Source organism: Phoxinus phoxinus (assembly GCF_949152265.1).
Source record: "Phoxinus phoxinus genome assembly, chromosome: 12".
In the NCBI taxonomy this organism is placed as follows: Eukaryota; Metazoa; Chordata; class Actinopteri; order Cypriniformes; family Leuciscidae; genus Phoxinus; species Phoxinus phoxinus.
The window spans coordinates 25438237-25454270 of record NC_136887.1 but is presented as its reverse complement, the minus strand read 5'-3'; the positions used below and the strand labels follow the sequence as shown (position 1 = coordinate 25454270).

The 16034-nt window shown below is 41.4% G+C and overlaps 1 protein-coding gene across 2 annotated transcripts; it reads left to right on the top strand.

Annotated features, from left to right (window-relative positions):
* The first annotated feature begins 508 nt into the window (after positions 1-508).
* pcdh10b (protocadherin 10b) lies at positions 509-12398 on the top strand. 2 transcript variants are annotated; one of them, XM_079631330.1, is made up of 5 exons: positions 509-3503; positions 4299-4357; positions 4589-4695; positions 9140-9297; positions 11172-12398. In XM_079631330.1, the coding sequence occupies exons 1-5, from the start codon at positions 957-959 to the stop codon at positions 11223-11225; spliced, it is 2925 nt and encodes a 974-aa protein (XP_079487456.1). In that variant the 5' UTR covers positions 509-956; the 3' UTR covers positions 11226-12398. The 2 variants fall into 2 exon arrangements, with proteins under 2 accessions (XP_079487456.1, XP_079487455.1); XM_079631329.1 differs by having other exon boundaries at positions 522-3503; positions 9140-9493.
* Positions 12399-16034: the final 3636 nt, after the last annotated feature.

Sequence of the window (16034 nt, the reverse complement as noted above, 5' to 3'; positions counted from 1 at the left end):
TATATAAAATATTTTAGTGGGGGGGAAAACTGTCCGTTTAAAACGAGAGAAATGCAATAGGCTTAAATGAAGCACTTGATATGAAATGAAATGCACAAATGTTGGTTTCCCTTTTGAAAAATGTTGGTTTTACTTTTTTTTTTCACGTATACACAAGTCAAAAATGTGATTTAGACAAATAATGTACAAATGTCACGGTGTATATTACACCATTTACACATATAGGCCTATACATAATAACGTTATAAATAATCCCGTTCTGAGATTCATTTTTTCCCCCACAAATTGATCACACCTTACTCATCTCTCTGACTCATTCTCTTACGAACTCATCAGCCATTCAATCCTTATGACCAGAAATCCCGCAGCTCTGACCAGGGGCGTGTTTATCAGCCACCAGGAGGCTTGACTGATGTAGGACACAGCCAATAAAGTTTCAGCTCTGCTGGTGCCGGGTGCTCCCATTGGTTGGCGATGGGAGGGTGCTGCGGGAAAACCGAACAGCTAAGCGCTGATGCTTCAGTACTGTGCCAGCGGACCCCGCAGGAGCGCATCAGATATACTGGGACCGTTCAGATATCAGAGACTGTAGCTCTAATATAAAATGCATTTGTTGCATTAATTCTGTGGATTATGATATTGTGCTTTATACACGCCAGCTGATATCTATTTATATCAGTGTCAGTTTAATGTTTTAATGTTCACTTGTGCCAGACATCTGCTGCGACTCTAAAGCTTGTTCGTGGAGGAAATCGCCTTGGGAAATCGGTCCTGTGTAAAGCAGAACGCAGACAGCATGGTTTTTGGCTGACAGCCCTTTTTAAGGAAAAACTAAATATTACCATACAACCAAAGCCTTACGCACGCCTGCGCGCCTTACCTTGGAGAAGAGGGTGATGGTTTTGCTGTGTGCTCCACGGAGATAAAATATTCCAAGTGTCCTTTCCTGAGTGGAAATGTTTGTGTTTTTGCTCCTGCTGTGTCTCGCGGATGGGGTGGTTTCGCAGATACGTTACTCTGTGCCCGAGGAAGCGGAGCATGGCACGTTTGTGGGGAATATAGCTGAGGATTTGGGACTGGACCTTACAAAACTTTCATCCCGCCGCTTTCAGGTGGTGCCCAGCTCGCGGACGCCGTACCTGGAAGTAAACTTGGAAAACGGAGTGCTTTTCGTGAACGAGAAAATCGACCGGGAGCGCATCTGTAAGCAGAGCGCCAACTGTTTGCTTCACCTGGAGGTGTTCCTGGAGAACCCACTCGAGCTCTTTCGCGTGGAGATAGAGGTGGTGGACATCAACGACAACCCGCCGAGCTTTCCGGAGACGGACATCACCGTGGAAATATCCGAGAGCGCGACCCCGGGTACGCGCTTCCCTTTGGAGAGCGCTTTTGATCCGGATGTTGGTAGTAACGCATTGCGCACTTACGACATCACCAATAACAACTATTTCTACCTAGACGTGCAAACACAGACTGATGGCAACAAATTCGCAGAGCTGGTTTTGGAGAAGCCTCTTGATCGGGAACAACAGGCGATGCACCGTTATGTCCTCACGGCCGTAGACGGTGGCCAGCCTCCTCGGACAGGTACAGCACTGCTTGTGGTCAGGGTGCTCGACTCCAACGACAACGTACCCGTGTTTGATCAGCCGGTGTACTCGGTTAACCTGGCCGAGAACGTGCCCGTGGGCACGCTCGTCATCCAGCTGAACGCGACCGACTCAGACGAGGGCCCGAACGGAGAAGTCATTTACTCGTTCAGCAACCACATTTCAAGCAGGGTCAAGGAACTGTTCGATATCGATGCCCGAACGGGCCGTATAGAGGTCAGAGGTGAGGTGGACTTTGAGGAGAGCGGTCTGTATCAGATTTACGTTCAAGCGAAAGACATGGGTCCTAATGCTGTGCCCGCGCACTGTAAAGTTTTGGTCAAAGTAGCGGACGTGAACGACAACGCTCCAGAGATCATCTTCAGCACCGTCACAGAGTCGGTGAGCGAGAACGCAGCCACGGGCACCGTCATTGCTCTGCTCAGCGTCACCGATAAAGACTCTGAAGACAACGGTCAGACGCATGTGGAGATTCTCGGAGATGTTCCTTTTAAACTCAAAACCTCTTTTAGAAATTATTACACTATTGTGACCGACGGTCCTCTCAACCGAGAGACTGTAGAGGCATACACGGTCACTGTGGTTGCGAGAGATAAAGGGATTCCATCTCTGGCGACCAGCAAATCAATCAAAGTGCACGTGTCTGACGAGAACGACAACGCGCCCACCTTTACGCAGCCCATTTATGATGTGTATGTGACTGAAAACAACGTCCCCGGTGCTTACATCTACGCTGTCAGTGCAGTAGACCCTGATGTCGGACAGAATGCTTATATAACTTACTCCATAGTGGAGTGTGAAATCCAGGGAATGTCTGTGGTCACGTATGTGTCAATCAACTCGGAGAATGGGTATTTGTACGCCCTAAGATCATTTGATTATGAGCAACTGAAAGACTTCAGCTTTATAGTTCAAGCGAGGGACTCAGGCAGCCCCGAACTTTGGTCCAACGCCACGGTGAACGTCATTATAGTAGATCAGAACGATAACGCGCCGTCTGTGATTGCGCCTCTTGGAAAAAATGGCACTGCGCGGGAGCCTTTGCCACGCTCTGCCGAGCCAGGCTACCTAGTTACGCGCATTGTCGCCATGGATGCCGATGATGGAGAGAACGCGCGCTTGTCCTACAGTATACAGAGAGGTAACGAGAATGGGATGTTCCGAATGGACTGGCGCACTGGCGAGTTGCGCACGGCCCGCCGGGTGTCAGTCAAACGAGACCCGCAACAGCTGTATGAGCTGCTGATTGAGGTAAGGGATCACGGTCAGCCTCCCATGTCATGCAGCGCAGCGGTGCAGGTTACACTCGTGGACAGTCTCGTGGAAGGCCACAGTGGAGAACGCGGTACTGCCAAGGCCAAAGACGCGTCTCTGGACTTGACGCTCATCCTCATCATCGCGCTCGGCTCCGTTTCCTTCATCTTCCTCCTGGCTATGATTGTGCTGGCCGTGCGCTGTCAGAAGGAGAAAAAGCTGAACATCTACAGCACCTGCCTGGCCAGCGACTGCTGCTGCCTGGTGGGCTGCGGGTCGTGCGGGTCAGGTGGCTGCTGCGGTCGACAGGCCCGGGCTGCCCGGAAAAAGAAGAAACTGAGCAAGTCCGACATCATGCTGGTTCAGAGCACCAACACAGCAAACGTGAGCGTGGCGAGCGCCGCGCAGGTGCCAGTGGAGGAGTCAGGGAGCTTCGGCTCGCTACATCAAAGTCAGAACTACTGCTATCAGGTCTGTCTGACTCCGGAATCGGCCAAAACGGATCTCATGTTCCTGAAGGCCTGCAGCCCGTCGCGCAGCAACGACACCGACCACAACCCGTGCGGAGCTCTTGTGACCGGCTATACGGACCAACAGCAGCCGGACATCATATCCAACGGCAGCCTGCTCTCCAGTGAGGTACGAGCACTTATAAAACATACCCATATTATAATTACACGATTTAAAATAAAACTAAAAAGTACTAAGTAATTTCGTTTTATTTTTTTGGTTTGATTTTGTATCAATGGCACTCAAGCAAATCTAGCTTTATTCTTCCGATTTAGGCTACATTTTATCTAAATATATATTCAAATACTTCATTGTGGGGCTGTGTCAATAGTCATAATTTTAAAATTGTCTGCTATTTTACATTTTAATTATCTTATATTTCAAAATAAATACACATTCAGTGAATTAAAACAACTAAAAACAAAACAATCTTCCTCTTCAGGATAGTGAACTCTGAAAACAAACAGGTTGATAACTGGTTGCTTGCAGACTGACACTAACAATATGAATCTGTTCTACTTTATTATTGTTATTATTATTAATATTATTATTATATCTTCTGTGTGGCCTATACTGTGTGTGTTAGTGTAAACATAGTGAGTCACTGAACTGATAGATTTGCATGTTTGTGAAAAGCTCTCCGGGTTATAGGGCATTAGATATGCCAGTCACGGTGTTGCAGAGCCTCACAAGAACAAAGATCCGTCTATAGTTGAATTCTGCTGAATAGCAGCAGAGCCTAATGATCTTGACTGCCCATAAAGTCCCTGCAATGCCCCCAGTGAGCAAAGCTTGAATTCTGACCTGTATTATTATCATTATAGTCATTTATGTATTTATAATATTTTATTTTTATTTTTAAACAATGTAATTACTATTATGCAATGTTGTTGGGCCTATTTCAAATCGATCCCTCTCTTGCAGACAAAACACCAGAGAGCAGAACTCAGTTATTTGGTGGACAGACCAAGACGTGTTAACAGGTAAGCACTTACCTTCACAGACCTAAAAACTTATTCCCCCCCACTTTATGGAATGACTTTCTTTTTTTTTTAAATGAACATGATAGAAGTAAATAAATATGAGAAGTCTATGAACATTTGAACTGAGCATTTGTGACAGACTGAAACTATTTCAAGGCTAAGCAGTAAAATTGTGGTTATATAAGAGTCGTGTGGCATAGCGGTCAACTCAAACCTTCTCTCCTCCCTCAGCTCTGCATTTCAGGAGGCAGATATCGTGAGCTCAAAAGACAGCGGTCATGGAGACAGTGAGCAGGGAGACAGTGACCATGACGCCATGCATCGTGGACATTCCTCTGGTACGTTTATATAAGTCAATTTCTCATATTTCTCTCGTTTTGTTATTGATTAAAAAGAGATGCTTTTCAGGCTGAGCGTGTAGAGATGCGGCTTTACAGTTTTTGATTAAACACTTGCGATAGACATACTGGTTGAAAGATGGAATATTTGAAATAGTTTTTCATCCAAACAATCAGAACAAAAACCCTGATCAAGGCATGTCGAGGCTGTTCGAATCCAGGGAGAAATATTTTAGGCCACCGAGCCTCTGAGTATGGATGCGTGAGCATGCGACACAACAGCCGTAGAGGACAATATAATCCAATTGTTTATGGATAGTCCCTGATAATAAGTATTTACTTCAGTTGTACTATCTACCCTTTCACCCACGTCTCTAAAGACATGATGGAATTTAGATCAGTCCAGGGAGTCTGTCATCGACTCTGTGGGAATGGGACCAAATAGGTTGAGCAGCAAACAAACAAGCGATTCATTGACTATGTGCGACCCCCCAAACTCCTCTTCACCCCCCTCACCCTTCCACCATAATCCCTCTCCACACATTCCACTGACGGAGAACACTATTGTTCACACCTTCATAAGACCACATGTGTGAGATTCGGCTGCATTGGAAAATGGGGCTTTGTTGCTAAATGACACCTTGCTTAAAGTGCATTGTGAAGTTGAGTGTATAATGTAATTATGACATAGTCGGACACAAATGAATACAACCAAAAGTTGCATCTTATTATCATTAATTTCTCTTTGGTTGAGCATATGTCCTCTGCTGTTATTCCAGAGCACCATATGCTGTGGCTGGACTGCTTCAGCTCTCATTTAGCCTATTTTTGCTCAGTTAAACATTAGATTAAAATCAAGACTTGTTTTCCATGCAAGGTCAGCTAGCCCATCTGCCTTTGTTGTCGTAGACCATCAAAAAAAACTCCTGCCTTTTAAGATACAGCTCTATAAAGTAAAAAAAAAAAAAAAATCTGTTGTGTATTTTTCCCCATTTGCGAGCATGTTGTCTCTACTAAAAATTAATTGTTTTGCTCCATACTATCTTCTTTAATTAAGATAATTGAAAGCGCCGCTTGGTATGCAGACTTGGAGAGCGTTCAGGAGTGTGCATTGTTCATTTTAATGAGAATTGGGTGGAAACGGCCTTCATCCTTTCAAATCTATTTCAGACATTTTGTTTCTTAACCAGCTGCTGTTTTATGGGCTTTTTGAAACAGGAAATTTTAGTCATCCAAACGCCTAGTGTGTCACAACCTAGACGCATCCCGATTCAGTCATCGCTACTAAATTTAAAAAAGGCAGAGATAAGCATCGCTTAAAATCTCTCTAATGCATAAAGATGCATCTGTAATGTGGAACACTTTAGAGCTTCTCTGATGCAATGACACACCTGAATCATTTCATTCCAGTTTAATTTCTTTTATCCTGAGGATCTGCCACGTTGCTACAGAATCCCTCATTTGGGCTGCAGGTCATTTTCAGAATTCAGAAACAGCTCACTGATCAGTAATTTATTTCCAGCCTGATTAGCAAATGAAGGTTATTATCGGATCTAATGCTTTGCAAGGCTTCTGCTCAGAAAGCAGCAGAGCAGATAGAGAGGGGAGATTTTTCAATAGATAATTTCGTTTACAGTCCATTGTCGTATATCTTCTTTAATCTGCAAGTCTTTCTCTCTCTCTTTCTCTCACTTTGTAGAACATCAGAAAAAAAAGTGATGTAGAGTTTCTGACAACTTCCAAACAAATTTAACACAAAAATACATGTTTTGAGGGTTTTCTTTTTGGGGGGAAATGTTTGTGTTGCTCTTTTGGTCTTTATTAGCATAGAGACCCGGTTTAATTATTGTATTAAAATCTACCTTTGGGTGATTTGATCAGATTTTGAGATAATACATAACATCACTATCTATTGTCTTTGTGTAACTGACAAGGTCTTATTGCAATTTTATAAAGCGCAAAAAACAAAATAAAAATGGTGCAACATTTCGCCCAAAAATACTCTACCATTGAAAAGTTTAGGGTGAGTATCTTTTCAGCATTAATAATAATAAGAAATGTTTCTTAAGCTCCAAAATCAGCATATTCAAATTATTTCTGATGGATCATGTGACACTGAAGACTGCTGTAGGCATGCTGAAATTCTTTATTCTCGTAATAATATTTCAACATTAAAACATTTCAAAATCTCACTAACCCCAAACTTGAATGGTAGTGTGTGTTCTTTTTAAAGCTAAATAGACAATTTATTAAATATAAAATATTTTGAGGATGAATATAAAATAGTTTAGTGTAGAACAGATTAAAACCCTTGTAATTGTTTGTAGGTGACGATTTACTTATTAACATTTTCCCTTAAAATCTGAATGTGGTCGATGTGGACACATTCCAGATCGTTCTGGCCCCTGTTCAAATTTGTATCTATCATTGCATTACTTGAAACAGAAATTATTACCAGGTATAAAAATAGCATGTATTTTTCAACCAGAGAATATAAAGCATTGCATTATCATCAGACTTGACTCTTTCTTGCAATATTGAACCACAAGTCAACAATATAATTACTTTTCCATTTTTTCCCGCTGAAAAAAAGGACACTGGATGAGTACAGAGAGCAATTAATTTCAGAAAATGTCAGGAAATATCAAGATGTCTCCCTGCGATTACACAATGAGGAAGTGTCTTATCGCAGACTCTCTAAATATCAAACTCTCTCTCTCTTTCTCTCACTCTCACCTTCTTTGTATGTCAGATATATACACAAAGAACCTTTGTTCACACTCTCTTATAAAAATGAGACCTCTGAATGTTGTCATTGATAGCTTCCAGATATGTTTAGTGTCTAAACTACTTGTTGCCTAGTAAGGCGGTCGGTCCTATGCTTTGGTTTGTAATTAGGAGAGTCTTACCAAGCCCAGGCCTAAGTAGGTTGTTTGCATGTAGCTCCAAAGGACTCTAATCCTCTTTTAAAGCAGAAACCCAAAGTCTGTGTATGCTGACCTGTCTTCTGTCTGAAGGGCTAGTCTGAGGATTAGCCATAAGAACATCCCCCCACCCCACACCACTGACTCTGCTCCATACCTTCAACATCTCCGCTTAGCGCTTCTTTGAAAATGGCACTTCATTAATCCTCCAGCTGTAATTACTGACTGTTTTAGACATGGGGTTTTTAGACACAGGAGCCGAAAGGGGATTTCAAAATGCTCACCTCTCCCTTCTTCTCAGATGCACGCAGTCAAAACGGCACGGCTTACACCGTCTGGGGTGACGGCGGGGGTAAAAGGCATCATGCAACTGTCACGCACAAACTAACAGGATCTTGTCCCTCACGCTGGATTTAGCTGTAACACTCTTGTAGCGCTAGCTTTCGCTTGGCTTTGTGATTCGCGAGGTCGTTTGCCATTGGATATTAGCAGCGGGGTGCTTGAATTATGTGCTGATAATCAAAATACCTTTTCAAAGAGGCTCATGGTAAATCTCTGGGAGAGATGTGGTGGGCCTAATATTGGGGGCGGAGCTTGGCTTTTAAGGCCTGGAAAATGATGCAGGAAATGCTATTTCACGATATATTTATTTAGTTAAAGCAATTCAATAAAATTGTTTAGATATATAAATATTTTTATATCAATAATATCGTTTATTTTAAAATATTTTACTGTACATTCCGAAGCCTTTTTTGCACGTATTGAAGAATTGCTTTTTTAATTTTCTTTTAAGGTGACGTAATGTCTTATAGTGTCACTCAATCTTTTTGTTCTTTTAATTGAGACGAGACAAAAGAGTAAAGAGGGTTATAACCTTTATAATATATCCCTTCATCTTGTAGCTGGGCGGAAGAGAAGGAAAGAGAACAGAGGATTGGGTTTATCTGCAAGCTTGGTGTCTCGGAGAGTTTACCTTTGATGTCAAATAGAAAGAGAGAAGTGGAAGAGAGACCTCAAGAGGAGATTACAGCATTGACTTCATCCACTCGCTGTGTGTATGTTCTCCACACGTGCTTTGATCAGGGTAATTTGTAATTTAAAAGTCACAAAAAGGGGTGAAAAAAAAGCGCCATGCAATCTTTTCATGATTAGCACGTTAAGTGCCAAAGACATTTCATGCATACAGCTTTTAATGTTTTCAAAGTGAATGACATGCATTACATTTCAACTGGATTTACATATTTATAATGCTTGATTAAGTCTAAAAAAAGATGCTGGATAACTTCTGATTGGTTGAATTATTGCAGAATTCGACGGTCTGCTCTTTTATCTACGAGAGGAGATATTGAGGGCACGTTATAGCGTAGATGCATTGCATACGCATGGTTTATTGTATTTATTTATGTTTGTTTGTCTTGCACTTACATCCTTCCAGTGCAATTGGGAGCATATTCTCTCTCCCATCCACCCACATGGACAATTAAGCACAAGCTAACCAATCTCTCTGTTCTCTCTCATAGGAGCAGACCTGTTTTCCAACTGCACAGAGGAGTGCAAAGCCCTCGGCCACTCAGATCGCTGCTGGATGCCAAGTTTCGTGCCCACCGAGGCACGACAGGGTGCCGATTACCGCAGCAACCTGCACGTGCCGGGCATGGACTCTGTGCCCGACTCTGAGGTATTTGAGGGCGAGACGTTGGCGGGTGATCAGTCATTCTCAACCTTTGGCAAAGAGACGCCACACCACCCCAACCAGATGCACCAACACCAACATCAACACCATCAACACCACCTCAATGCTTCCACGCTAGAGAGGAAAGAGTTCGATGCACTTCTGTGTAACTCGCGCATGCCTTACAAAGCCGCCTGTCTGTGTGAGTATCTCAAAGAGAGAGCGCTTTCCTCTCTCTTGATCTGACCTAAAAAACTTTCCAAATTCAAGGCCTCTAGCGTGAAGTGCTGCTGAATTCTCCTCTTAGAACTCTTAGCCCTCACACTTCTGCTCTCCTTCACCCATGAACATCTGCTCATCCATCATCTGCTCTTCATCTGGTTCCTGGTGCACACTCTTACAAATAAAGGATCCGATAGAAGGAAAGAGTGTAGGAGAAAACATAAGAAAGTCTTTTTAACTTCCTCAAAGATTTTTTTTATCTTTTAGTTCTTTAGAAAAAACATCTAGTGGTGCTTTAAAGGCCCCAGGAGGGCCGCACATCTTAAACGGAGGAATCAATATGCTGATCTTAAGAACCTCTAATGTAGCACCACAAACCGTTTTAATCTACAGAGAACCAAATAGCAAAACCCCTATGAAGTGAAAAAAATAAAAAAAAACTATTAATTAAATACTATAAGCTTTGAAGAACCTTTATTTATAAGAGTGTCTGATTAGCTTTTTCTTCATACATTTGCTTACATTACAATTTTTTACCAGGGTTGTGAAAAAACAAAATCTGATTTGAATAATTAATTCCCTTTTAATTATTTGAATTAGCCACACGCTACATGAAGTTGTTTATCTATCCCTAAACTTACAAAAATTTTAAAACAGGTTAAGCCAAAGTTTAAAGTTTGTCGTGACCAACTTTGTTTTTCTTTTTAAAAATGACTGTGGTATTCAAGCATCTGAATGCCATTGTACTTTAATTTCTAATTCAAATTCAGAATGGTTCACAACCCTGCTAAATTAATTATTTCAACATTGCACATGCTTTGAAACAAGAAATTGCATGAAACTGCAAAGTATTTGTAAATGCAGGGAATTACAGAAGCCCTTGTGGTGGCCGAAAGAGCTCAACACGGTGCAACTGAAGAAAACATGCAAATGATCATCTCAATAAAAATAATAACTAATAATTATATGTATTTGGTAGCGTTGTGAGTATTTGCAGCAAATGCGTTGTGAAACTGATGAAGATGTTGCCTTCATTTGCTGGTGTTTTTTTCTATTTGCAGCGCATTGAGCTCTCTCTGCCGCCGTACTGATGTCTAGTTGTGGGATTTTAATGTGATAAGTTGTTAGATCAAACAATAAAACATTCTCAGATATCTGACCATAGGCAAAGACCCACCAGAGATTCACAATGCCTAAAATGAACTTGTAAAAAACAGAGATAAAAGGAAGGCAGAAACTCCCTATTGTTTTGTACACAGGCAGTATGTTTATTGAGGCAACGTTTGACTAGTCATGCCATACATCAACAGCTTGAAACAGACGCTCTCAAAAGGCCGGAGTTTATAAGGTTTAGGCTGCCTACCACTGTTTGTTGTTTTAGAGGGGATGAAGGTGGTAGTGGGATTGATTGAGATATTATTGACTGCTCTTGTTGTGTTGAAACCTTCAGACATCTGTCTCAGAAAGAGCGCTCCGAGGCTGTGTGGGTGGTGCGTTTAACTTTGAGGAAATGGTTTATGATTGTAGGCTTATAGTTCCTCATCAAAGCTCTGCTTCTGTATGCATCAAACAATGGTCTTTTAATAGCTTAGCACAACACAAAAAACTGCTGTCCAAAAATCATCTTTAATAAGCGTTCTTTCTTTTCCCCTTTTTAGCGCGGAAAAGGATATGCTAGCTCTTTCCGAGTGGACATACCAGAGACGGCGTGATTTTGCACAATCAGTGAAACTGATGGAAATGCGAAGAGCATCAAGTTTTCAGACTCTATTTCCAGAGGCGTCAGATGATCGTGCGTTCCCGAAGGCTTCCGGAGCCTCCGAGACCTCAAAAAACTTGATGAAAGAGTCAGACTCGCAGAGCTAGATGCAAGGCCGAGCGGCTGGACATAACGCGCTTCTCAGCAGGACTGAGCGGAGGACAAAACTAAACCGTCAAAATACATGGAGGATAGGAAGACAAGGAGAGAAACAAGGGGATGATTATTCCTCTTGGCTTCTGCGTGTGCCTGTTTACAGCACTACTGTTCATCGTAAAAAAAAAGAAAACAAAAATACCACATTGTGAACGATGATGAGAACCACCAACGAAAACGACAAAAATGGAGATATATTCACTGAGCCCTTTAGTTGTTTATGTACACACACACCACTGAAAAGCCAATTGTACAGGAAATTCATTTGTGCATTACAAATGCAATATTGTTCTTTTAGACATGACTGTTTTTATATTCTGTGTGCGGCTGTGTGTGTGATCAGGTGTTTTCCCTAAATCTATTCCAACTCTTTGTCAAAAAAAAAAGAAAAAAAGAAGCAACGGATTCCACAGAGGGATTTTCTTTCCGTCAGGGTTAAGTGTTTAACGTTGTGAGCGGGACAGCAGTGGCCTAAATCTTACTCTCTCAGACAATACGTAGGTTATATCACGTGTGAGAAGTCTTAACTGTACGCTTTTAAACTTCAAAATAAATATAAATCTATATCTATAAATCTATCTATATATACTTTTTCTGAAAGTGCAGTCTTCATTTGCGCCGTTTTTTCAAGTGTAGTGTGTAAGGCTCCTCAAGGGAGCAGTTAGCATTGCTAATCCACTTTACAGGGGTTCTTAACATGACAGAAGGCCTTATCTCTAAACTTTTCATCCATTTTTTCACTTTTGGATATCGAGAATCATGTCTATAAATAAAGAGGGGCGTAATATTCTAGATTTGAATACATGGCAGTTGTGTATTACTGTAGCCAAATAGATCCGTTTGGAAATTTGAGGCCAAATACAAAAGGTGTACACAATGCAAAGCAAACACACGCACTGATACTGATATTTACACACATATGCACACAAACACCTTAATACCAGGAGGTGACAAATAAACTGAAAAATGTATACTTACATCTTAGACTCCCGTGTTTTATTTTAAGACAACTTTAGCTGAACTAACACAAGCAGACAGTTTGATAATTAAGCCACATTCCTTTAAAAATCAAAAACTACACAAAACATTCTTTTCCAATGAAATATGTCATAGCAGACCAGGCTCAGCTGTCTGGTTTTATTTTGTAGCTCAGTACATCTTAAAGTCTATTTTTGCACACATGGATGCAACCACTCAAATGAGCATTTAGTGCAATTTATCTGTTCAAAACAAATGCTATTTAAGTTTTTATTAACATTGACGTCTGAGCTCAAAAACAGTTTTGTACAAAAACGGAGGGAAATGTGAACAAAGACATTTCATTTGCAAAGCGAAGAACATGCTATATATATATATATATATATATATATATATATTCCAGCAAAGTTCAATTTAAAGCCAGTCGCACAGAACTAAACTTAATGCAGCACGAAACAAAGGACAAAAGCAATGTGATCATATCTCATTTTCCCTAAAATTGACTCCATTATGTTTGACCTCCACTCAAATTAATCTCTTTCACAAACCGCAGGCTTTAATATCGGAACGGTAGAGCTGACCGAGGGACCTAAATACAGAAATCACTGGGCTATAATAAGAATAATTAAAGAAATAAAATAAATGACTTACAATTCCCCAAACAAGTCATACATTTCCAAGAGACGTGCTTTGGACCAACTTCTAAAGTCACTCAAAGATGTTCAGTTAACTTTTTTAAGCTTTGCTAAATATAAATAGGTTCTTCTAACAGGATCTTATTTGTTTAGCATGCAAAATGTGAGAAGGTGGGCCTCAAATGATAATGTGAGGGTGGGTGTTGGGTGACGCTCTAAGCAGAGGCCACCGCTGACAGATAGATTGAAGTCGAACAGAAAATCTGTCCTCATAAATATGCTAACAGCCACAGCCCCTGTCAGACTCTTTTCTCTCACCTCCCTCACGCCTTTCCTCCCTTCATCTCACCCCTCTTTTCCTTCCTCCAGCACACACCTCATCTCCTCTGACAGGTCAGCGCTCCATTTGTTCTTCCTGACTGATGACATCTATAAGGGCAACTTTTGTTCTTCTCCAAAGAGAGAGAGAGAGAGAGAAAAGAGAGCGTCTTCGGTGCTGGTTTGTCAAGGTGTTCAGTGTCTGTTCTCACTTCAAAATGCTTCTCTGTAGGGAATGTTTTGAAGATCTCTGCTGTGTGCTTGTGTGTGTGTGTGTGGCACTGCCAGATGTCTGATGTCTGAGGTGACAGTGAGACGTGGTGGAGGCTCATCGGACCCCTGGCAGTTCTCTGAGGGGCCTTGGGGGCCCCTGCCTAAGCGTCTGAAGCGACAAGGCGCCGAAAAAACGATAAGCGGAGCAGGACAGGAATGTGAGAGCAGGGAGGCCGCAAATCCCAGGTGTGCTGTCTGTTACGCAGGAGCGGGAAGAGAGTCGGACAGCAGATAAGATGACAAAAGAGTCGGGAGCGTGACGGGAGGGGTGAAAGGAGCGAGAAAGAGGAAGAAAAAGAGGGGCAGAGAGCCCCCGTGAGTTGAGCTCTGCCAGGGGCTCTGTGTACACAGCTTTTCTGACATTTACACCTCTCAACCACTGTTATCAGACCTGTTAGTGACACGGCCCCACTGAGACTTCAGGACAAAAAGGCTCAGAAAAGACTTTGAAATGACAATTGCGCCATCATAGGCTGTGAATTTGAACAGCTTTTCTCTAACTACAGACCTCTATTACAATGGCTTATAGTTTAGGAAATCAGTGAAAGAAAATAGATTAAACAGCAGTTTCTAAACTCGGAGTGAACCTTTTTTTTTTTTTACTCTCACTGAGCATCTGAGCGAAGAGCTGTCAGTCCACTTGACAGTAAGCCTATTTACTTCACTGAATGAATGTTAATCTGTCTTTAGTGCCTTTGGCCTATTTCCTTACTGAACTGTCAGCATACTTTACATACACACACAAATCAAACCGTATGTGTATAATAATAATAATAATGTTTATTATTATAATAGTTAATAGTTAATATAATAGTACATTTTTAGTTTATATATAACAATATACTTGACAACATGGCATCACTATAATATATTAATATAGCTCATAAATAATAACATCAAAAATATTATTCTTATTTTTGCTGCTGTTGTTTCTGGATAAAAAAATTAAAGCATACTTGGCATCATATCTTTTAAAAACACATATGCCCACACAGAGAAGCACCCAAACAAACTTTCTGTTCACTCATACACTGAGAAGTCTGTGACCTTCCTGAATGTTTTTTGAAGTTGGTGGAAAAAGCAGATTGTTTTTTTTCTCTCACTCTTCTCTCCTCCCTGCAAGCTCAGATTGTGTTTTTTTTTATCCTTTTTTTTCAACACAGGGTGATGACACCCTGAACAGAGCATTTTTGAAAGTGTTTATGATGCAGACACGTCTCTTTCCGTCTCTCTCACAAACATCCCAGGCAGCCTTTCATCTTGTAACCTTTATAATAGTGCAAATGCATCGTCTGCAGATTGAAGAAACCAATCATGTCCTGCCTATCCTCGCTATTATATCCCACGGTGTCAAGCGGTGAACTTTAAATCTTTATGAGTGTTCGAAAAACATTCATCAAACATTCAGGATCTCTCTAAAGACACGTTCAAACATCCAAATAAGAGTCTAGTTTTGTTATTAGTAGCAGATAGATGGTTAGTATAATTAAACGCCAGTGGAATGATTTATTTGTCCTGAGTAAAGGTAACTGCTGAAACGAGGGAAGTGTGTGTGTGTGTGTGTGTGTGTGTGTGTGTGTGTGTGTGTGTGTGTGTGTGTGTGTGTGTGTGTGTGTGAATGGACTGTAGGTGCCACCTGGGTACTAATGTGTAAGTAATTAGGCTCTGGCACATGCACAGACAGCCACACCTCGCTCCTTAGGACCCCAGCCACCATATGCTGCACCAGTTGGGAGCTCAACTTGCCAAGAACTCTAGAAGAAAGAGAAAAGTAAGTGAAAAGAAAACCACAGCTTCTTCCTTATAGCAGCACTCTTTCTGAACATTTTGACCTTTGCCTTAAAATTGCATGACCTTCTTATAGATGCATTTTAAAGTCACAGACAAACAGAATAAATGCCACAGGAAAATGATGAAAGTAAACCTGGTAATTTGCTAAGTGCCAGCTCTATTCATTCCAGTGTAGCCTGATCTCAAACACATTCAGAATGCTAACAAAGAAAAGGGGGGTGTCCTTAAAAATGAGCTGGGCTGGGGTCGCTAGTCAAGGATTAAAGTGGTTTGATTTCTTTTTACAGATGGAGAAAAAAAACCTAGATATAGCAGGAACAAAGCACAGCACACAGTTAAATACTTTAGAGAAAACTTGGAGAAAACTTTCTTTCAACTGCATTCGTGGGCGTGTAAAATCAACAGATGCTAGCCAAATGTTGATGGGTCTATTTGTTTGTCAGCTTCTGAAATGGTGTCCCTTCCCACTGTGAAATGCATTAACAAAGTCCCATACAGAAGATACCATTCAGATACCCTCTGCTCTTGACAAGCACAAGTCATTTCTGGGTCACATTCTGGCCATTTGTGGGACAGAGGGAACACACACACATACACAAATATGCTTAACC

Coding starts and splice junctions, on each gene's coding strand:
- pcdh10b (XM_079631329.1), top strand. CDS start 957: ATGTTTGTGTTTTTGCTCCTGCTGTGTCTCGCGGATGGGGTGGTTTCG. Junction 3,504..4,298: donor GCAGCCTGCTCTCCAGTGAG/GTACGAGCACTT, acceptor CCTCTCTTGCAG/ACAAAACACCAGAGAGCAGA. Junction 4,696..9,139: donor GCATCGTGGACATTCCTCTG/GTACGTTTATAT, acceptor TCTCTCTCATAG/GAGCAGACCTGTTTTCCAAC.